The sequence below is a fragment of the Platalea leucorodia genome (genome assembly GCF_965183815.1).
Source record: "Platalea leucorodia genome assembly, chromosome: Z".
NCBI lineage: Eukaryota > Metazoa > Chordata > Aves > Pelecaniformes > Threskiornithidae > Platalea > Platalea leucorodia.
This window is the reverse complement of record NC_138858.1, coordinates 51,797,691-51,822,169: the sequence shown is the minus strand read 5'-3', so window position 1 is coordinate 51,822,169 and position 24,479 is coordinate 51,797,691. Positions and strand designations below refer to the sequence as shown.

General features: G+C 38.1%; 1 protein-coding gene across 1 annotated transcript in view; it reads left to right on the top strand.

Annotated features, from left to right (window-relative positions):
* The window catches only part of ADAMTS19 (ADAM metallopeptidase with thrombospondin type 1 motif 19), a gene marked incomplete at both ends in the record, with an annotated part of 153,604 nt that overhangs the window by 104,798 nt on the left and 24,327 nt on the right, over window positions 1–24,479 (top strand). Inside the window, 7 exons of the mRNA XM_082335783.1 lie at window positions 1,975–2,102; window positions 4,287–4,407; window positions 6,500–6,580; window positions 16,421–16,578; window positions 17,399–17,552; window positions 20,448–20,583; window positions 22,903–23,107. Of these exons, the coding sequence (XP_082191909.1) occupies window positions 1,975–2,102; window positions 4,287–4,407; window positions 6,500–6,580; window positions 16,421–16,578; window positions 17,399–17,552; window positions 20,448–20,583; window positions 22,903–23,107 (983 nt within the window). The remainder of the gene's footprint in view (window positions 1–1,974; window positions 2,103–4,286; window positions 4,408–6,499; window positions 6,581–16,420; window positions 16,579–17,398; window positions 17,553–20,447; window positions 20,584–22,902; window positions 23,108–24,479) is intronic.

Here is a 24,479-nt window from a genome sequence, read left to right as displayed (position 1 = left end):
TTTCTCAAGGTGCCAAAGTGAAAACTTGTGAGACTATTTTCCTTAGGCTTGTATGTTAGCTCATGTTCATAGTAAGGAGAACTCTCTCCAGCTATTTTATAGGTGATTATCTAGTGAATTAGTTTTGGTTTGTTTAACTAAATTTCATTTTAGCGCAGGAACACATGATTTATATCCTAAGGGATCAAAAGGTTTCAGCTTGACTTTGAATAATTCAGTCATGTGATGAAAAATCTTGACACTCTCCTGTCCCATGTTAAGGAGTGTGGATGGTTGCTTTCATCTAACTTTTTTTCTGAGAGATCGTGTTTTCTTGAGGTGTCCCTCAGGAGACACAAAAGTGGACACCAGCTAAAGAGTTCCAGTTTTACAGAAACACGTTCTTCCCAAATCCTTAATTATTTGCACTTGTAGACACTAATTGTGCACCACGTCCAAAATAGTCATTGTATTTGAATGAGGTCTCCTATAGTTTGTTGAAGTTGTCTGGTGTTGTTGAGTTCCTGTCTCTTTGAGTTCAGGGTCTTTAAAATAATGTTTAGCCTGTTAATCTTGTATTCCTTTAAACAATGCTGATACATGCTTAAAGTTCTCAGGGAACTTTGGGATTACTATTTAAGGAGTATAACAGGAATGCAGAGGGCACAAACTCGGGCAGAAACTCACTCTTCTCCACTGGAGATGGCTTGTGTCTGACTGGCTTCACATGTTGGCAAAAGAGATCGCATCTGTTTGCACCAGTCCCCTAGAGATACCCAGAGGCTGTGTCAATTTTAGTAAATTAAATGTGCCCAGACCACTCTCTGATGTGTAAGTCAGCTGGCACAGAAGCCCTGTGTCCATACTCTTCAGCTCTTCTGCACTTTAAAAAGGATGGTGACATCCAAACTACTTTTTGGAAATGGTCCTTTGCAGGTGGCAATTTCCAGTCTAGACCAAGCGAGTGCTAGTTAGTGCAGACAAAAAAATGTGGCATAGGCTGTTTTACAGTTCAGCTGTATAGACAGTAGAATTCCAGTGCCCATGAACGTTTCCTGGAACTGTTTAATTTACTAATAAAAATGCACTCCAGGAATCTAGAAGTAAGTATGAAGTCAGAGTGGCGTAGACTGTGTCCAAGTGAAATCAATTTCAAGTTCAGGATGGACATTATCCTTTCAAAAATCTGCAACAGATTTAGAAAGAAGTTCAAAGTCAGTACACTTGCAAACAAACATATAAAAAATCATGTAATACTGTATTCAGTTGACCACTGAGAGGAGACTTAGTTTATTTTATTTGGTATTACTTTGGCAGTGGTGAAGAAAACTTCATTATTTATAGATTATGATCATTATGAATACATAGATACATAGGATAATATTACTTTTTTATTCTCTCTCAAAATTAGAAATGATTTGCAGAATGTTTTAGAAATGGAGTAGAAAATTGCCTGACCTTGGCAAAAATGCTAGAAAGAATGTGTTCAGTTTTTTGTTTTTTGGTTTTTTTTTAATGTGGACTTCGTAAATCTGTGTATTTTTCTTCACAGGGTTTTTCAATTACTTAATTTTTTTCTCTTTGACCTGCATAGTTAGAAAATATGGAAAGTATTAAGTTTCTTTTTTCACCAATATTTGTGATCTGCCAAAAATACAGTACAATGAAAGTATAGATTACAACCAAAATATTCCAACAGCTGCAATGTGCATATTCTTAATTGCAACAATGAATGTGACATGAGTACTATGTAGGCCAAGATTATAGCACCAGTATGCTCTAGCAGGAAAAAGAATTTGAGTTTTTCAAATAGATGAGAAAAGGATCAAAATCTTTTTGTTTTCATTGTATCTAAGATAACTTGTTATGCTAACATAGATTCGTGCCACACAAATAAGCAAATATCGGTTTTAAAAATAACGTTGATAATAATTCTGTATTTGTTAAGTGACCTCTTACCAGTTTGGTGTTTTTTTCCATCAATTGCTACTACAGAAAAGCCATGTGCCTTATTCTGTTCACTGGCTGGAAAGGATCAACCCGTTCTTCTAACAGAAAAGGTGATGGATGGGACTTCTTGTGGCCAGCATGGGTTAGATGTCTGTGCAGATGGTAGATGCCAGGTATGAATTACTTGTTTCATAGAATCATAGAATTGTTAAGGTTGGAAAGGACCTCTGAGATCATCGAGTCCCACCTGTTAACCTAACTGCAGGGTCCAGCTCTAAACCATGTCCCTAAGCACCACATGCATAAATTTTTTGAATACTTCCAGGGACTGTGATTGTACCACTTCCCTGGGCAGTCTGTTCCAATGCCTAACCACTCTCTCTGTGAAGAAATTTTTCCTAATATCTAATCTAAATCTCCCCTGGCACAACTTGGGCCCGTTTCCTCTTGTCCTGTCCCTTGTTACTTGGGAGAAGAGACCAACACCCACCTCACTTTTGAAGCTGGATACACAGGCACACATATGCAAGTGCATACATTTGTTATGCATATGTGTTATTTCTCTGATAGCATGTAGCAAAATGCATGACCAAGACTGAATGGCTCTTTTTGTATCGTATTAAAATATTTTAAGCTAATTTTACTCAGTGGAACACAGTATGCAAAGTGGCTGTTAGCTTGAGGAATGTGTATCTGTGATGATAAGGATACTTATAACAAACTGCTGCAGAGTGGGAAATGAGTATAACAGATTTCATCTTCTAAGGGAAGCCTCAGCTTTCAACAGGTTGGGAAATTTTGCCATGGGGTGTACATATGTATGTCTAGCTCTGCCTTTTTCAACAGTACAAAAGTTTACATCTAAATAAACAAAGACCGAAGGAGCAGAATGACAGATAATTAAAGCTGAGTGCTTATGCTATTCCTGATCCTCAGAATTAATTTGGTTCATAGAAGTTCTTTTGTCGCTTTTATAGTGCCTCATATGGAAACTCTTCTGTATTAAACTCCCACATGGCTGTTTTTTTTCTTTGTCCGCTTCTCATTGCACACATTGAATTCAGCAGAAAAAACAAACTTTAACACAGAAACAGCATTGCTAGATACTGTAATAACTTCAACAAATTAACTTATAGATCACGCATGCATGTATAAGTGCATCATGCATGTATATATGCATACCAATGCATATATGTATGTATAGTTGTCCTTTCTCAAGTAACTGAGTGCATGTAACAAGAATACTCTTAAATACTTTGCTGAATTGTGTCTTTAGTTCACCATGTAATAGTTGCAGGTTTAATCACAAAGATGATACATAGCCCATTTTTCCTGAAAAAGTAATTTGTTTTATCATTCACTTTTCACAACTCCCTAATAAAGACCAAAAAAAAGCCTTAAACCAAACCCACCTGACTAAGATTGAGTTGGCTTCTTGACATATCAAGGGTCAGAGAAATAGGTGCTAATCAGATTTAAAAGTCTAATTTGTAAGGTCTTCCACTTTTTACCCTGTATTCTTAGACAACCCATTAGGAAGAACTTTGGGGACTACAGCTGTAGAGTTAGGTATTTGTATCTTGTAGATGTGCCATTTTGGATACACAGCTCTTTGAATGCTTATGGTGTAATCAGTATTTTTAAATCTGTATTGCTTTTTTAGGTAGAACTGTAATAAAAATTCTGTGCATAAAGTGAAGTAACAATCTTAATGTGCTTGGAAGTAAGTGACTTGGAAACCGTGGTTTCTGTTCTTAAAGGAATCCTTTATTTTCTCTTTAACCTAGCTTTTATCTTCATTATTTATCAAACAGTCTTTTAAGTAAACTTAATTTGGTTTAAACTGGATGCTTTTTAGCAAAGCACAAATAAAATTTATATTTACATATTCCAGACGTATTCGCGTCCTATTCAGAATAAGACATTAGGCTGACATTAGACAGCACTTTACCATTGTGGATGTGGCAAAGAACCTCCCATATTTTGAGTAGAAAGCAGTAGGACTGTGCATGTTGTAGTTGCTGAGCAGGAGGGCCTGTGGGGTGTGTGTTGCACAGAGGCTCAGAAGTTCCAGAGGTCCAAGGGGGAGGTGGGAACATGGTTGTGTTCCTCTTGGAGAGCAGCTGGTATTGTTAGTCAAAGATACAGGAAGAGTAAATGCAACAATCTACATAAAATCATGGAAAAAATTAGTATGGAAGGGATCTCTGCACATGCACTAGTGCAGCCCTCATTCTGAGCGGGGCTAGATCATGTTGGTTAGAGCATCTTGCAAAAGGGTGAGATGCCTACTACTAAAGGCAGCTTTATGAAAAACATGGCCTGTGTCTCAATAGCTTTATTTTCTTCTCCCACAGAAATTTGGCTGTGATGGCATATTAGGGTCTCTGGCTCGTGAAGATCATTGCGGTGTATGCAATGGTAATGGAAAGTCATGCAAAGTTATTAAAGGTGATTTTAACCATACCAGAGGAGCAGGTAAGTCTGTTTATTTCAAATACTCAGGAAACCAGTAGCTGTTTGATTACTTTGACAGTTGGGAACTTTAAAAAGCTATACTTCTTAAAATTATGCAGTTCCTCACAAGAACTTCAGATCTACTTTTTTTAAGATAATAAGACATTTAAGATAATGCATGAGTATTTTTAAATTTAATTGTCGCAAAATTATTGTAAATTGTTTCAATTATAAACTTAAGGAATTATCTAATTTATCTTCCATTAAGACACACATTGTTTCATAGAAGAGCCTGATTTTTAAAAATTCTGTGAAATAAAATTTATACTTTTAATAAATAAATGAACTGTAAATTCTCATAGTGTTTAGATTCATTTAGTGTTCTTCAAAATAAATGTCCAAATTATGACCTGTTACCTAGAGTAACATCATTAAACCAAGCCACACAGTGGGAGAACATAAAGCCGAATGTGTGAAGTCTTATATCTTTCCATTATTCATTGTTTTATACTAATAATAACATATCATAAAGAGCAAATAGATTTTCTGATACAGAATGAACATGAGATTTTCAAACACTGCTGTGATCTGTTCTTTGAATGAGAATAATTGACTGGCTCCAGGACAATACTGTTGACAGAGTAGAGGACTGAAATCCTAATAATGTGCACCATGCACCATGTATACCTTCTCTCCAAGAAAAGTCTTTTCTTTGAAACAGCATTTGGCCAACTGTTTTCAGCATTTTTTGCCATTACACTTTCAGTTTCTTGAGTAGAAAATGTGCAGAATTTCAAGACAGTAAGTAAATCACATCAAAAAATACTGCAGCAAACAGTTTATCTTTGAAAAGTCAAGGACTTCAGTGCATTATAGACTGAAGTATAGTACTTTAAAAAAAAAAAAAAGTTCAGGCATAGTCTTCAGATGTTTATATCTGGCCCTCTCTTAAGCTGAAGGTAATGCAGAGCAGGGATCCCAAACCACAGATGAGTCTGGAGGACTACAAGATCAAAAACTACAAAGAAGGTGGCTGCTAATACAAATTACAATGTGTCAGCTCTCTCTTATAGCTAATGTGAATATCCACAGACTTTCAAGTTTATTTAGGGTTCTGTGTCAATCCACAATATTTTGGTATTGCCCTCTAAACAACTGCCTAAGTTACTTTCCTTCTCAAAAAGTTGGACTGTCAGCAATACTTAGAAGGTGTTATTAGTTCTTAAGGATTAGTTCTTAAGGTGTTATAAGTTCTTAAGTTCTTAATTCTTTAATTTCTTAAGGAAATTAAATATTGCTGCTTTGCAGCAATTTAATTTTCATGTTTCAGGATTATTGAAAAGGTGTTGTAAATGCTCGGTATTTTGTTATAGAACATTACATAGCTACACAGAATAAAAACTTGGTTTACTGTCCACTTTTTGAAGTTCACTCGGATAATTAAAATATGTTTTTATGTATTTATAACATTCATCCTTAGACAGTGGTTTTCACCTCCATTGCTTTTTCACCCCTTTTTACTTAAAGCAAATTGCTTAAGACCATGTCTTATTCCCACACTCTAAGGAAGCAATTGTAATGTAAACCAAATAACTAATAAGTAGACTTTAAAACTAAAGCCATTCATAATAGGGTTTGAATGTGTTAAAGCAAGAAGAGGGAGACGGAGCACAAAGTATTTAAAAAGAATGAAAACAAAACCAAAAACAAACCAGTGAGAGGATGTTTGGGTTTTAGTGCTGTATCATATGTCTCTACACGCTGAGTGAAGTTGAAATTCTTTTATGGTCATCTGGTGGTGATGATGACACTAAACTACTTGGCCAGAGACAACTTCATCTGCTCCAGCCCCAACCTGCCCAGCCTCACTAGTTCTTATTATGTTTTACTTTGCTATACCGTTTTAGCTGTATATCATGGTATATATATTACATATAATGCACAGTTTCATAGCTTGTTTCAACATTTTGTCAGAACCCTCAAACCATTGCTATATAAATTATAACTTGTTACATTTAAAAGGCGAAATAGGGGAGAAGAAATAAAAAAACCATACAAGATCTACTTTTCTGTGCTTTTGTATTTAACTCAGGACATCTGGTCTCATGTCTAGGTTATGTGGAAGCTTTGGTGATACCTGCAGGAGCAAGGAGAATCAAAGTTGTTGAAGAAAAACCAGCTCACAGTTATTTAGGTAAATGTCATATGTTTTAGTGTTCATGTCCTGTTTTGGTCAGCAGTTAAGAGTGCTAGCTAAACATGCTTTTGTGATTAAACAAGACTTTGAGTGGAAAAAAAAATCTGTAGAAAATACTTCTAAAGAAAATTTGTAGAAATAACAAAACAAAAGAATGGTTGTAGCACCATTCTTCTTATAGGTTTTGGTTTGAACTTTTGTCTCATCTCATTTTGTTTAGAGAATTTTCAAAGAAAGTATTTAGATGATTTAAGAAAAATTCTGCATACTTTATTTTCAGTATTTTAAATTTTTCATATGGAAAGTGCTAAAGAAAATATTTCACATTAAAACTAGTGAAAAGATTTTTATGCTGAAACATGGAATAATTTGTGCTCAGACAACAAAAAAACCACACTGACCAACATATAGCAAATCACCAACAAAGTAAAAAAAAAGTTCCATAATTAGACTAAGAAAGCAGAAAAGTATTTCTTTGCATTGTTTTGAACTGTCTGAATGCTTTAATGGACAAATTTAATTACAATGATTTTTTTTTTAAGTTTTTCCATTTGTATGAAATTGTCTTTCATTGAAAAAAAAGTTTTTTCTCTTTTAATGAGTTCTAAAGCTGTTGTGTGGGAGAGTATAATTTGTTAACTATTATTGTTACAGGGTTTAAGTGAACATAGGAAATATCATAATTAGTACTGTTCTGTGCACTGCTTAAGTTTACATTGAGAGAGACTTAGTGTGAGAAATAGGACAATGAAATGAAAAATTCCCTGGTTTGATCACTGTTCTTAGTTCTGCTCATAAGTAATACCTACGTTTTAAGAAACTTTTTACCTGAGTGTTCTCAATACTTCAATTGAGACAATGTTGAAGATGGTGAACCTTAATTATGACAGCTTAAGTTATCAATGGGTGACTCTTGGTTTATCATGGGGTCTGCACCTGCCCTGTTAAGATATCATAGGAGATTTAGAGATCTGGATTATTTCATTGTTCCCCAATGGACAATAGAGATGGATATGTAAGAGTGTCAAATTGATAACTGAAGTTTCATTGACGTATTTTCTAAATTTTCCAAGGTTGTTTTTCCCTCTGTGTCTGCTGTGTTAGCATATGTGGACAACAGAAATACTGTTATTTTTTATTTTGATGTTGGAATTGTATTTAGGGAAATTAATTCCTTTTTCATGAGTAGCAAACTGATTCATCCCTTCCCTTACAAGAGGCAAAAAGACTGTAATGCTTTTTATGCCCATGAAATAATGTCAGTCATGCTGCTTATTTTTGAAAGATACTAATTAGCATAATCAGGTCTTAATCGCTTGTCACTTTAATTTTACCTTTCTTAATTTCACTCATGTTGGTCTGAATAAGGATCAGCCAGTATTTCATTGCAAAATTTTTTTGTTAAGCCTTTATGGGGAAGCAGGAACATGTTTGCTCTAGTATTTTGAATTAAAACTTGTGTTGTTCCACCTTTTTCTCTTTTTTTACTAGCGGGAGGTATTTAAATTGTCTTCACTTATAGGAGATTTGTTCTGAAAGCATAAAAATCTGAACTGAAAAGGAGTAACATTTCAAATAGGAACATTTTTGAATAGGAGTAGTATATGGAAAGTTTTGGGAAGAAGGCATAAATCATTTTAGAAACAATATTCTTCAAAATACTGTGATTAAAAATGTGAAATGTAATAGAGATTAAATTCTCCCATGTTTCTGATTTGTTTTCTATCTTTACAGTTCTGTGAGCTAATTTTATGTTGCATAGTACTTTGACTCTCTGCATTTCTGTACTTTAAATGAGTCAATACAGTCCAACAGTATTTGTATTTTGCTAATTGCCTTATACACATTTTAGGATTAAGTTTTTTAAATAATGCTCTTCATATAATTAATAATTGTATAATTAGAGATATAGCAGTAAACACAATTTAATCCAGCGTACACTAAAAGCTCTGCCTTACAAAGTAGAAGCTAATTTAAAGTGAGGGAAGGTTTGAGCCCTGTTGTGCAGCACAGATCAAATGCAGATGTAGTCAAAATGAAACGCCCTTCTCTGGATTTACTTGGTGGTCAGAAAGCAGAGTCACTCTGATCTGGAAGCTGTGATGATGTTGCTGAAGTGATTAGTAAAAATACAGCCCACACCAGCAGCATCATTGGGTGATTGTGCTGTTGAAGCAAATCTTCAGAGGAGTCCTTCCTGAACACCTCAGATATCCTCTTTATCTGAGGTATATCAACATACACCACAGTAACAGGAGCTCTGGCATCGTAAGAGAATAGATAAGGTATAATTTGGAACTGCATTTACTGAATTGATGGGTCTGTCGAGGTCTGTCCAGTTTCTTCTCCTCTGTGGGAAGATAGAAGCCGTGATATAGCCAAACATTAAGTATTCCTTCCTACTGAAGTTATATGAGAAAATGCATATGAGATTGTGATTCTTCTTTCATCAGTAGAGTATTCAGGAATAGGAATTATTTGTAGCAGTATGGAGGGGGGAAAAGTGTTTATTTAATTTGAGAATGTTCCCTAAAGCATATACTTATTAATTTTGGAATTAGAATTCATTATGAAATAAACTAGCAGTGAGAACCTTGTCTGCTTATAACCATATTGACATGAGACTTGGTTCATTGTCAGTTACTTTAAAAAAATTATTGTAAGAACAGCTATAAAGAACTTGTTTCAAGCATTATCTAAATTCCTGTGGTCTAAGATAATGCCTTTTCTGTTGCTAAATCTTCATTTATATTTAGCAGATGTCATTTTTTCAAAAAAAGTTCTTAATGTAGGATATAAAAAGGAAGTTTACAATATTTTTGTGTAAGAGATACACTAGGCTTTGAGATTAGACAGCTCATTCATGTGACACCTGTATAATCACAGAATGGTTGAGGTTGGAAGGAACCTCTGGAGATCATCTAGTCCAACCCTCCTGCTAAAGCAGATTCACCTAGAGCTGGTTGCACAGGATTGCATCTAGGTGGGTTTTGAATCTCTCCAGAGAAGGAGACTCTACAACCTCTCCGGGCAGCCCATTCCAGTGCTTAAGATATTTGTATGCATTAATAAGATCCCCCCTCAGTCTCCTCTTCAGGCTGAACTCATAAGAGAGGCAGCTCTCTCAGCCTTTCCTCATAAGAGAGATTCTCCAGTCCCCTAATCATCTTCATAGCCCTCCACTGAACTCTCCCCAGTAGTTTCTTGTCTTTCTTGAACTGGGGAGCCCAGAACTGGACACAGTACCCAGATGTGGCCTCACCAGGGCAGAGTAGAGGGGGAGGATAACCTCCCTCGACCTGCTGGCCACGCTCTTCCTAATGCACGCCAGGATACCATTGGCCTTCTTGGCTGCAAGGGCACATTGCTGGCTCATGGTTAACTTGCCACCACGACTCCCAGGTCCTTCTCCACAGAGCTGCTTTCCAGCAGGTCAACACCTAACCGTTACTGGTGCATGGGGTTATTCCTCCTGGGTGCAGGACCCTACACTTGCCTTTATTGAACTTCATTAGGTTCCTCTCTGCCCAACTCTCTAGCCTGTCCAGGTCTCACTGAATGGCAGCACAGCCTTCTGGTGTATCAGCCGCTCCTCCCAGTTTTGGATCATCAGCAAACTTGCTGAGCGTACGCTCTCTCCCTTCATACGGGACACTCATGAATAAGTTGAACAAGACTGGACCCAGTGCTGACCCCTGGGGAACACCGCTAGCTACAGGCCTCCAACTAGATTCTGTGCTGCTGTTCACAACCCTCTGAGCTCTGTCATTCAGCCAGCTCTCAATCCATCTCACTGTCCACTTATCTAACCCACATTTCCTGAGCTTACCTATGAGGATGTTATGGGAGACAGCATCAAAAGCCTTGCTGAAGTCAAGGTAGACAACATCCACTGCTCTCCCATCATCTACCCAGCCAGTTATGCCGTCATAGAAGGCTATCAGATTGGTGAAGCATGATTTCCCCTTGGTGAATCCATGTTGACTACTCCTGATAACCTTTTCCTCCACATGCTTAGAGATGACATCCAGAATGAGCTGTTCCATCACTTTTCTAGGGATGGAGGTGAGGCTGACTGGCCTGTAGTTTCCTGGGTCCTCCTTCTTACCCTTTTTGAAGATTGGAGTGACATTGGCTTTCCTTGTGTCCTCTCCTGTTCTACATGACCTTTCAAAGATGATGGAGAGTGGCTTAGCAATAACATCTAGTAGCTCCCTCAGCACTTGTAGGTACATCCCATCGGGCCTATGGATTTGTGGGTGTCCAGTTTGCCTAAATGATCTCTAACCCAGTCCTCCTTGACCAAGGGAAAGTCTTCCTTTCTTCAGACTTTCTCTCCTACCTCCAGGGTCTGGGATTCCTGAGGGCTGGCATTAGCAGTAAAGACTGAAGCAAAGAAGGCATTCAGTAACTCCACCATTTCTGTGTCCTCTATCACCAGGGCACCCACCTCATTCAGTAGTGGGCCCACATTTTCCCTAGTCTTCCTTTTGCTACTGATGTACTTGAAGAAGACCTTCTTGTTGTCCTTGACATCCCTTGCCAGATTTAATTCCAAGTGGACCTTAGCCTTCCTTACCGCATCCCTGCATACTCTGACAACATTCCCATATTCCTCCCAAGTGGTCTGTCCTTTTTTCCACATTCTGTAAACTTCCTTTTTCCATTTGAGCTTTGCCAGAAGTTCCTTGCTCATCCATGCAGGTCTCCTGTCCCCTTTGCCTGATTTCTTATTCATAGGGATGCATTGATCTTGGGCTATATCAATAATGACATGACAGGTCCAGGCCCCATAATGAATTAATAAGATTAGTTAATGGTATAGAACCATACAAGTGACTTAAAATCTAAAACCTGAAATTTTTCTCTGCTAATTGGAAAACAGAGGAATTATTTTTTTTCAGCTGAACTAAAGAAGCAGATTAGCTGTATCATTGTTCTCAAATATGTGATCAAGCTGCTTCGGGGATATAGACCCTTTGGACCTGCAGTTTAACACTGCGTGACATTGTAATTGCTGATTCTCTTACAGGTATCAGGTCCATAGGTGTACTGTGTTCGTGTCTGGTTTCCTTTATGAAATATGTTTCCTAGTAAAAAAAAATCATGTTGTACCATATTTTGGGGGAGGAGGGTGTGGGAAAGCAGATGAGGTCTGACAAATAATACAAAATTTGAATCCCTCATTTCTGACAATGCTAATAGTTTTAAAATACCTTGGACCAAATCCTTAGGCTGTGTAATTTCTAATTTCAAGGGAAGCCAGTTGAGGACCTGGTCCCATAGCAGAGACCAGAGTTCACTGAGACTGAACATGTTTTCCTGTCATATATAGAGGGACATAGAAGATGGTTAATTAGTAACACCTTTTGAAACCGTTTTACATCAAGATAAAAAAAAAGCACTGTATATAAAAAAATGGATTCACTTTACAGAGCTGTCTTTGAAAAGCAGCAGCAAACAGATTGAGAGCTTATGGGTGAAAGTTAGGGGCCAACCTAACAAACAAGACTTTGCGGTTGGCGTTTACTACAGGCTGCCTGACAAACGGGAGCCTACTGACAAAGCGTTCTTACTTCAACTACAGGAAGCATCACGCTTGCAGGCTCCAGTCCTGCTTGGGGACTTCAATAACTCGACATCTTCTGCGAAAGCAGTCCAGGAGACTCTTGGAGTGCATCAAGGATAATTTCTTAATCCAGGTGATAGACAGCCCAACCAGAGAAACGGCATTGCTGGCCCTCGTTGGTTGCGTACCAACACAGATGAACTATTTAGAGAGGTCAAGATTAGTGGCAGCCTGAGCTGCCGTGATCATGCTCTGATGGAACTCAGTCTTGAGGGATATGGGCCAGGTGAAGAGTAAAGCCAGGACCCTGAATGTTAGGAGAGCAAACTTTCAGTTGTTTAAGGAATTAGTGGATGGAACCCCCTCGGAAACAGCCGTCAGGGATAAAAGAGCAGAACAGAGCTGGCAGCTCTTTAAGGACGTTTTTCCTAGCTCACAAGAGCTCTCAATTCCCACATGTGAGAAATCAGGCAAGGAAGGCAGTAGACCAGCATGGCTGAGTAAGGACCTCCTGGTCAAACTAAAGTGTAAGAAGGAAATGCATAGGCAGTGGAACCAGGGGGACGTATCTTGGGAAGAATGCAGGGATGCTGCCCAGATGTGTAGTGATGGGACCAGGAAAGCTAGGGCACAGTTGGAGCTGAATTTGGCAAGGAATGCGAAGAATAAGGCTTCTTAGAAGAAGGGCTTCTACAGGTACATTACTCAGAAAAGGAAGATTAAAGAAAGTGTACACACACGCCCCCCATGATAAATAAGACAGGAGAACTAATAACAATGAACATGGAGAAGGCTGAGGTACTCAACAATTTTTTGCCTCAGTTTCAAGATTCACTCTTCCCACATCTCTCAAGTCCCTAAACATCAAGGCAGGGACTGGTGGAATGAAGTCCTACCCATCATAGATCAGGTTTGAGACCACCTGAGGAACCTGAACCCAGTCCATGGGACTCGATGAGATGCATCCAAGGGTCCTGAGGGAAATGTCCGCTGTAGTTGCCAAGCCACTCTCAAGCATATTTGAAAAGTCCTGGCAGTCAGGTGAAGTCCCTGGTGACTGGAGATAAGGGAATATTTCACCATTTTTAAAAAGAGTAATAAAGAGGACACTAGGAACTACCGACCAGTCAACCTTACCTCAGTGCCTGGTAAGATCGTGCAACAGATCCTCCTGGAAGTTGTCAAAACATATGAAAGACAGGGGGGTGATTAGAAACAGCCAACATGGCTTCACCAAGGGCAAGTCATGCCTAACTAATCTAGTGGCTTTCTGCGATGTGGTGACTGCATTAGTGGACAAGGGAAGAGCAACTGCTGCCATCTACCTTGACTTCTGTAAGGCCTTTGATACTGTTCCTCACAACATTCTTGCTGCTAAATCGAAGAGAGATGGGTTTGACGGATGGACTGTTAGATGGTTATTGAATTGGCTGGATGGCCGCATCCAAAGAGTTACAGTCAATGGCTCAATGTCCAAGTGGAAACTGTGATGAGTGGTGTTCCTTGAGGGTCCATACTGGGACCAATACTATTTAGTGTCTTCATCAGTGACATAGTGGGATTAAGTGCACCCTCAACAAGTTTGCGGATGACATCAAGCTGAGTGGTACAGTTGATTCGTTTGAGGAAAAGGATGCCAACCAGAGGGACCTTGACAAGCTCAAGGAGCGGGCCCATATGAACCTCAGGAAGTTCAACAAAGACAAATGCAAGGCCGGGATAATCCTCAATAACAATACAGGCTGGGTGGTGAGTTGATTGAGAGAAGTGGAGAAAGACTTGTCTTTGAAGGGAATGCATGCTAACCTGAACAGAAGTGAAACAATTACTTTCTTGACAAAAGATACCAGTGAAGGTAATCTTATTTAGAATTGGATTTCAGCTATTTTTTGTATTTGTCTGTTTTCTTGAGAAAAATAGGAGTCAGTCAAAATGACATTGTTTTGGTACTTTTCTGGAGAGTATGACTAAATTTTGCACAGAACAAAAGGAAAAATCCACAGTTCACAAGATGTCAACTTCCCTCTTATTTTGGTACAAACGCTTTTTTTCTTAATCTCTCCATAAAGTGTGGCAATTTCAACTGAAGGAAAAATTTTGAAGTTAGTAGAGCAGTGCTGTTTTGCAGTAGTATTTTAGAGTTTTCCATACAAAACAATAAAAGGATTAGTAAGCACAGATTTACCAGGTGGAGGACCAGGACCAGGGCACTGTTGCTCCCCACGGAGCCCTGGGAGATGCAATAGCTGAGCTGTGAAATGTTGCATCTCTATGGCTGTGTAGCCTCTAGCACCTCATTAAAATTGGAAGACTGTATATCCCTGGTACAGTAATTAAAAAATACATTACAGTAATCACCATCACTTAATTGTCATTGTGACGATGGCTATTTTATGCTCTGCAGAGATGCACTTGTAATTAGCTCCCTTGTTTTAGCACTAAAATTTTGGTCTTTGTTACAACTGCAGTAGGTTTTCCCAGTCTGAGCTTTCTTTGTTTGTCTTTTTAGTTGTAGATGTATTGCTCAATTTGTTGTATAGCCTAAGAGAGGATACACTTGTGTGCTGAATTTTCTTCCTGTATTACATTACTTTGTACAGGAAATCCTCCTTTATCAAAAGCTAAGCAGAGTGGGAGTACATGTGTGGTGTGGAATAAAACTCAGTGAACTTGCTTACAATATGGGGGGTGACAGAGTCAAGAACAGAAGCTGGACTGCCTGAATCGAAGACTAAATTTTAGGCTTGAGGATACCCTTTCTTACTTTGTTTAATCCCAGTGGCTCAAGTGAGGAATCTGAAAGCAGAAAATGCAAGATCTGACATATTTCTGTATTCTGGGGATGGGATTCCAGTCCCCTGCATATGTCTGCGTGCAGTGGCACACACATTCATTTTAAAGACAAGACAAAACGATGCAAAGTCCTCTGCTCTCCAGGGAGAGGATGCTGCTCCATCTGAGCAGCATGACCCGACTGGACCTCAGCGCTTTTGAGTACATCTGTTTCATTTCTCCACTGGGAAGAGGATTGACCCCTAAAGTTTAAACACTAAACGGAACTTAATTGCCATTAATAATAGAATGTTTAAACCTAAAATACCAATTTTTAATCTTGTAAAATCACTGGTTATTTTTAGTACAGGGCTGTTCTACAGCGTTAATGCATTTTATAGTCTTAACATTTGTTACACAGTGCTGCAGTGGCAGACATCAGTGGTGTCTTACGCAATTGTATTTCTGCCAGTCCATAGACCTATTGCCATTGTTTCCCATAGAAACAAAACATAACAGTATAAATATGAATAGGAGAAAAGATGATTACAGGAGTGACTCACATTAACTTACAACTTTAAAAAAGAAATTTTGGACAAGGCTTAAACTGTTGAGGTTCTCTTACAACAGCCTGATGCCAAACATGCAATTTCAATGAAGAGGAATGTGTAAAACTGCTTGTCCAGAAGGTGACTTCAAGTATATTCTACTTCACATGATTATTTCAGACCTGATCTGAACAAAATAAAATAAAGTAAAATAAAATTACAAGTCCTTCACAGAAGAATCTGTTCAGTTTACTGTAGAAAACTAATGTAAAATCCTGTGCTCTCAATGTATGAAATATATCTTACCTGACTTGATGATGTTTTTGAATGTAAATTAGGCCAACAAAAGGAATGATTCAGCCAAAAAGAACAAGCTTTTCCTATCTGTTTGAAGCATCAAATTATGTGGTGTATAAATATGAAGTGTTTCGGTAGGATGACAGTGTTATTGTCACATTCTAAGGTGGAGAAAAAGGCAAATGTAGTTATTAGAGGGGAAAGGATTATGAACTAGATTTTTTTTGAAGTTTTAGCCTAGTTCCGCGAATCTTGAAGAGTGTTTTGTGAAAATTTTATTTCCCATGCCTTTATGGATTATAGAAATGACCATCCTAGGAATATAAAATGGTTGCCTTTGCCTTAAATTAATTAAGTGATCAAATTGCGAATTATGCTGGAGCCTGTCAATCTCTTTAGGCATTAAAACATTGATGTTAACTTCAAGTAATGTTAGACACACATGGTTTTGCCAAGCATTCCTTCCAGAAAGTGTTTCTGAAGCATGTTCCAATTGAAATTCATGTATAGTAGGATCCATAAATATCCTTGGAAACAGAGTTATGTAATTTCACCTACTTGTTAAATTATCCAAACAGGAAGTGAAAGGAGGCCCATATCACTACTGAACAGACAGCTTTTATATTGGTCTTTTTTTCGTATATTTTGCAGCTCTTCGAGATGCTGGAAAACAGTCAATCAATAGTGACTGGAAGATAGAGCATTCAGGAACATTCAATATTGCCGGGACCACTGTCCATTATGTTCGGAGAGGTCTCTGGGAGAAAATATCAGCCAAAGGTCCCACAACATCACCTTTACATTTACTGGTATGACAATATGGATTGGGGTTTTTTACCTCATTCCTATCATATAGCATGGTAACTAATATTTTTTTCCAGGCTCCTGAAGATGACACCTATGTAAGTTATACCTGCTTATACATATATATCTGTGTACGTACCTGCTTATATATACAGATCTGTCAGCGCACTTCTAAAAAAACGCATTTAAATCCAAGAATAATATTTACATTGTTGAGGCAGGATGTAAGGTCTCAGCATTCCTACTAATGTCATAAAAGTTGATGTGCCGCTTAAGAAGAGAGCTTCAAATTAATATCAGATGGTTTTTGTCCTGACTGACTACAGCACAGCATCGCCATTTCAGGATTGCAGTCACCAAGTTCTCCATGAAGAAGTAGGGTTTTGAAGCATTTCGGTGTAGGGGAGGAAATGTTGATAGCCACCAGAAAGAAAGAGGGAGAGATTATGATGATGAAGTACTTCAAATGCAAGGAATTGGCTGGTTAGCTAAAATAGTTTTAAGTAAGTCTGATGTATCTAGGAAAGACCTCCTCTATTTAAGAGCGCTGAAATCACAGGACATAATCATCCTGCGGATTTCTGGTGCATTTTGTTTGCTTATTTCACATGGAGGGCTTTTAGACCTGTATGTTAATTAAAATAATTTTTGCCATTGTCTTGATTTGGATACACTCATTAATTTCTTCTACAAAATCCATCAGGAGTGTTGAATGGCTACAGAGCATTAAGTCATTCTGTCATGCTTTTCAAGATGATCTCACAGTTGGGAGTTTGTCTTCCACAGTGTCTGTGTACATGGGTTTTCCTTCTCTGTATCTTGCAGGTGCTGCTTTTCCATGACCAGAGCTATGGTCTACACTATGAGTACACAATCCCACTGGATCCTCTTCCTGAGAATCAGAGCTCTAAAGTACCGGAACCTCTTTTCATGTGGACTCATTCTGGTTGGGAGGACTGTGATGCTGTATGTGGAGGAGGTAAAATAAAAGAAAAATGCATGAACACACACATACACATATACATTAAAAATGTATATGTATATACAATATGTATGTACATCCACAATACATATATGTGTGTGTATATATCTCTCTCTCAATGAAAGCACATGGTATATTAATATTTAAGACTCTGACGGTCAGTGTTGTATATTTAATAGTAATATCGTCATTGCGGCTTGTATGATTCCATACAATGGTGGACATACTTCAGTCTCAAGTTTCCTGATTATATTAAAAGAATAGTAATAACTCTAGGAAAAGATTCAAACTAATTAAAGTAATTAGAAAAAGATAGTGAAGTAGTGAAGGAACAAAATCTAGATTAACAAAGCAAATTCAGGACACAGTTTCCAAGAAGAAATACAAGTGCAAGAGCTAGAACAAGAATAGTAAGTTCATATGCATTCCATTCTGTATTTGGAACTATTGAAAATAAATGATCTGTAAAAGACATTGCAAACTACAGAAAAGCTGAACCCCAATCTCAGATCAAATATGTACAGTTAGTAACGAGTTGAGGATGATCCAGAAACATATGGAACAAATCTTAGAACAGCAGATATTAGCATGCTGGTGTGATATTTTTCCTATGTTTATGTTTATAAACCATAAAAAAATGTGAATTTGGAAGAACAAAATACAGATATGAAAACAAATATTGGAACATGAACAGTATTGCTGTAACAAAATCCTTTAAAATTGCTGTTTAGAAGCTGCTTATTCAGATAGGTAATTACACCGAAAAAACACTTCAGAGTTTGTTTAATGAATGCAACCTATAGAGATCTGTACAATTAGTCAGACCTACACTGTGAATACTATATTGATTTTTGATACCTGTCTTTCCTGCTTGCAACCTTGACAGTCATGTTTGCTCTGATCAGCAGTTCTGAAAACTGCTGTGCACCTTGTGATTGAATAAGAAGGCCTGGAAATGCTTTACTTTCTCATAACAGCAGCATAAGGAACACAGTGTTCTAGCTCCTTTGACTCTGTGAACAATCCTGGTGTCATGACAGATTACTGTAGTTTCCATAGACATGCTCTTTGTGGTTTGATAAGAAAGCTTCTTCCCTGAAGGTATTTTGTACATGGTGCTAAGTAGCATCCTCTGTTTCTTAGTAGTGCATTCCTATTCACCGGGAGTATTCATGCTTTTTACAGTTTCCTGAAGTATTTTTACAATAATTTTAATGCTACCACAATCTCTCGTTATTGCCCCAAATATTTCTAAGGTTACCTGTCATCTGGAGAAGTCTTAAAATGCAGTATGCCAGTAATTTATTCTACATTAATGTTTAAATAAATATTTAAGTGTTTTACTGTAATGTTTATTTATCATATTTTTCTGTTTTAACTGGCCTTGATTTTTTGTTATTGTCTAAAATAGTTGAGTTAATACAAAGTTCCATAAAAGGTATTTTTACTGCAAATATTCTGAAATACAAGTGAAAGATTTTTCTTACTTTAGACAAAACCATTTTAAGTGTTCTTTCAGTTCTTGGCTTGAATATGAAGCAATAATGAAATTAAAATGCTGCAGCTTGTACCCTGTGTAAATATTTGTGTTTCAATTTTTAACATCAATATTTTAATGAATCTGATTAAAGAATATAACAATTATTGGTAGTTTTGCTTAAATGTTTAAAGTGTATGTCAGGATGAAACTATTGATGAAGCCATGTGGTTTTGTGCATGTTTATATATGTAACTGGTCTGCAACCTCCTGTATTGCAGAAGAGCTTCCTTTGTGTGGGAGAGATATGAATACACAGATGTATATGTAAATGCAGAAAGTCAGAAATGTCAAACATTTCAAATGCTGTATATGATAGATTAGTTGCATGTGCTTTCACATACACACATGCCATGTAAAATGTCAGCTGTGGTCGCACACATAATGCACATTTATAACTTAACTGCTCCACCCACAGGCACATTTCTGACTGCTGGTGAGCATTGCATGCTTAAGTCTGCCCTGCTCCTGGATGCACCCTTTTTGTTGGTACACTTCCAGATAGAAACAGAGTATTATAACCATAGAAACAAATGGTTATGAACCTATTTTATAAGTCTTTAATTCAATGATTGCTAGTTTTCTAAAAATTAGTCTCCAGTCTAATTACAAGTTACTGCTTGCAGTAGGTATTACGTTGAATTCAGATTTCTAACGCTTTCAGCTTCGAGAGACACCAGGCTCCAACCCACCCATCAGGGCAAAGTTTCTGAACATAACATGCACTAGGTCTCTGCAGGCAGTACCCAACTTCCTAAATGATTACCCTACAGATCAGGTCAGTTGTGTGGCCTCTTTAGTTCATAGGGAGTAGTGCAGGCTCCTTACTGAAGGTTGCACATGCTGATTCCTTTAGCTGTGTGCCAGCCACACCTGCCAGCGTACTGCTAAACCAGGCAGAACTACTAAGCTCAAGCAATACGGAGAAGCAGGACGTGTCATTCCTTTCCTTATTTTACGTATTAATGAACAAACATACTTTCTACATAATTTTTCTTCAAGCTTTTCTCAACACTGGGATCTCAATGGTTGAGAAAGAAACAATTATTCCAGTAAGACTAAGGTTTTGGCCTATGACTAGTCACAGGAATAAAACAGCAAAACTCCGTTGAGAGTGGTGTGCAAACATTGGATTAGAAAATCACACTGTTACCTACAAACTTTAATATTTGTCTTGGGCTCCCTGCTAGCTTTGATTTTCTTTTGAGATTTTACACTTGTACAGGTTTTACAGGTCTTTTATCCAAACTGTACACGAAATAGCTGTATCTGATAAAGATACCTTTGTCCTTCCATTTTTAACAAAAAGGGTTTTTTTCCTGGTTTCCCCATGTACCTGCTTTTTTTTTTACTAGGTGAAAGAAAGACAACAGTCTCTTGCACAAAGATTATGAACAAGAATATCAGTCTTGTGGACAGCAAGAAGTGCAAATATTTAACAAAACCTGAACCACAGATCCGCAAGTGCAATGAGCAGCCATGCCAGACCAGGTAATAGTGATTTGGTTAAATTAAACTGTAATATCTTGATGTAAAAATCTTAAGAGCTAAGAGAGATGATTGCCTCTGTCAATAAATGTGCAGTAAATACATACATCCAAAAGGTCATAATGGAAAATGTGGGGAAAATGGAAACACTGGCTGTTGTTTCTCCCAAGTTTTAATGACAGGGAGCCCTTAAGCACATGCCTAAATCAATTCTTATTCAGTAAAGCAGCTCGTTACTTTCGTCAGGAAGAGTTCTCACAGACTGATGTGTACTATGAAATTGAAATTTAAATGCTGTTTATATAAAGATGGATTTAATCCCATGCTTTTAATTAATGATATATGTTAGTGTTTTGTTCAATCAGGGCTTCGCTCCTGTAAAAGCTCTCAGTAAGCTCTGGGTGCACTAAGTAGTAAATATATAAATAAATAAATGTTAATCAATAATTACATTGATGCAATTTGAAGTATAAAGAGCCTTGTCCTCGCTCCTCTCCTTGTATGTGGATCAATAGGCAGAACTGGACTGTGATTGGTGGAATGGTGGAAGAAGCAGGAGGAGCTTTTTTTCTCTGAATTCCACCCCACGAGGTAGCTGCAGCATGCAGCCTGTGCCCTGCAAAGCCCACCATATTCGGTGTCCCTGCAGCCGAGCTGGCAGCCTGCTCCTTGCACTGGCTGTCCAGGCTGGCACAATGACCCATTTCAGAGTTTGCCATCCTGCTTCCAGGTGGCAGCTAAGAATTATGACTAAGTCCCCAAGTATTGTGTGGACTTGGGTAAAGTATGTGCCACCTTTCAAGGAAGAGGAGAGCAGCTAGCAATAGGTGGCTGGCGTCCCCAGGAGTAAGCACTGGGGTAGATCTACTGCAGTCATCTGGAGGAGAGGTAGACGCTGTTTTTAAAGAAAACAATGCAAAGTAAATAAAATGCAATATTGTTGAAGAAAGCATGTAAAATGAACCAGAAGACATAGCTTTCTTGGAAAGGATGAAATACTGAAATTGATAAAATGCCAATTATGATACATTTTAAATAAGACCAAACCACTGAGGTTTGGACTTCCCCAGACTAGGGCATTACACTTTGGAGGGAGTATTTGTATTTCATTATACACATACTTGAGCAGATCTTTATTTTATTTTATTAACATCACTGTACTCTTAATGGATGGAAATGGAAGAGTCTGATCTTTTCCTGAGGCATTGTCAACTATATCTTTTCAATGTTCTGTACTTTTTCCAGCTTATTAAATGAAATATTTTAAATGTTGCTAATTGCTACTCAGAGATGCTGTGCTGAGAAGTGTAGAAAGCTATCATGATCCTTAACCTATATATCCAGTATTTAATACAGTGTTAGTGAATCTTACAAAACAAATATTGGTATCTTTCAACAGAAATGTAACTAAAGCATATGCTTGCATAACTAGTTGTTTGTTATTGGCACTTGAGGAAGTGTCTTAAACTCTATTGCATTATCTTGACAGGCTGTGATTTGTAAATAGAGACTCTGGACTGGTAATAAAAAAACCCTGGTTAAATATTGTATTTTCTTACAACAAATGCATGACAGAAGGTTGGAACAGATTTGTTAAATCTCAGTTTCCTAAAAACTCCCCCTTGCAATCTAAGTCTCCTGGGATACACTTGTGTATTGCATCAGTGGCAGAGCTGTTTGATTTTTCAGGGCACATGGCCATAGTTTGGAGATACAGAACATTTAGGGAAAATTATGTTCCAGAACGATTGCTCTCCAGGTATGTGGGCTCTGCCAAGCTGCATCAGCCTTCCTTGCTGCTGGGATTTAAACCACGCAACTTGAGTTAGGCCTGACCCTGAAGAACATGAAGAAGTCTGAGCCTTTATACTTCCTCCAGAGCAACGAGTCTTTCACACAGGAGTTATTCTGTCTTGCAACTAAGTATTTTCAAAGAATGCTGGACTTCATGTGCATGGCATGCATTTGATATACAGACAGTCATATAGATAGAGAATAAGAGGCAGGCTGATCAGTGATCTGTTATATTTAAATTGTGTGTGTATGTTGGAGGTTTTCTAATAGGAATTATAATGAGAGGAGAGTACTCTGAAAACAATGGGACAGTGGGCTGGGGAATTAAATGATATGAACATTAATACCATTTAATGTAAAATTTATTAGATTAATAAGTAGCCCATTAACAAAGTGAAGTTAAAAGGAGGCAGAAAATATGCAAGTATGTCTGGGGTGTGTGTACTGGTAAGCAAGAGAGTAAGATGATGTGATGGTACTTTTCCCTTCCTGATTTCTTGTTACTGCATTCCCTGTATTTCTTTGTAGGTGGATGATGACAGAATGGACTCCGTGTTCAAGGACATGTGGAAAAGGGACCCAGAACAGACAAGTAGCCTGCACACAGCAGCTCAGAAATGGGACCCTGATCAGAGCTAGGGAGAGGGATTGCCTTGGGCCAAAGCCCGCTTCTGCACAGCGCTGTGAAGGCCAGGACTGCATGACTGTGTGGGAGGCGGGAGTCTGGTCCGAGGTGCTGCATTTATTTATACAAATAGTCCATAAAGATTATTTAAGCCTTACTGTTTTCTGGGAATATGATTTTGTCAGCTGCAAGTGGCACAGCTCAGCCTAATGATTTTCACGGTCCTCATGCAATGATTTGGCAAAGGGATCAGGGACTAGGAAAACTAGCCATGTAGAACTACTACATTTTACCTAGTTAATGTCCTGGAACAATTTCTTTTGGCCGATTTTCAAATACATATAATCAAGTATGTCCTGACTGTGGTAGTAGTAGGTTACTAGGGATAAATGGAATTAAGGCCATCATTAATCAGCTACCAGACCTTGTGTTCAGAGTGGGAACATCTCTGACATACTTTTGCACCAAGGATGTTGATCAGCAGATGGTTGCTGCCATTCTGATGCATAGAGGCAATGAGGGGAGCTGCTTGACGCTTCTCTTCCTTCCTCTCTCTTCTTACCTCTTTTTCCAAGAACAGCACAAGCAGTGGGCAAAAGGGCTTGTAAATAACACAATTTTGCATACATTGCATCCTGAAGCATTGCTGTAGAATGTAATTCTTTTTCAAAAAGCTTTATTAATTTAAGATCTTTTAATGTGCATGTCCATTTGGCTCTCTTCTTCCTCTAAAAAGCTATACTACTTCTAAAAGTAACTGGCTGTGGTGGAAGAAGGGTGTTGTTGTCACTGCCATCTGGACAAGCTGAAGGGGTTACTTGGACCCTCTCTCTCCATTGGAAGAGCAAGGCAATTCTGATGGCTTCCCATACCAGATGCTGTGCTATGGGTCCCTCTGGGTTCAAAATACAAATAGCAGCTTCTGAATGTGGGTGCAGTCCCTTCTTTGGGCTCCTCTGCTCAGCAGCACCCCTTGATCCCCAAGGAAGAAGGAGCTAAGACTTAGGGACTGTTATCAAAGATGAAAAGCAGATGCTAAGGTAGAGATAAGAGAAGTAAACAGCAGCAGTTCCTGGTTTGGTACACAGAGGTTTATAATGCAAGGGCTGGCTGTGAGAAAAATGGTTTTCACTTACAGAGGTGCAAGAAAGAAACCCAAACTCTTTAGTTGGTTAGTTTTACTTGAGAGATGAGAAACAAGTAAGCATGTTTTTGTTGGAAGCAATAAATATATTTTGAAGAGCGAGGTGTTTCCCATGGCCATTCCTACTATCACCATTATATTGGAAGCTAGCCATTACTGCTTCCTGCAGTTATAATCAGCTTGGCAAAGGAGAGTTTTGATCTGCAAGCAGTGGGATGATCAAAAGCAATGATAATGTTTTGAGAAGGAAATGGCATAATTTTTGGCAGTGTAAGTGGGAATGGTGGAAAAAAACATAGATTAAGCCCTTCTGTGCAACTCAAAGAGAGTTTTCAC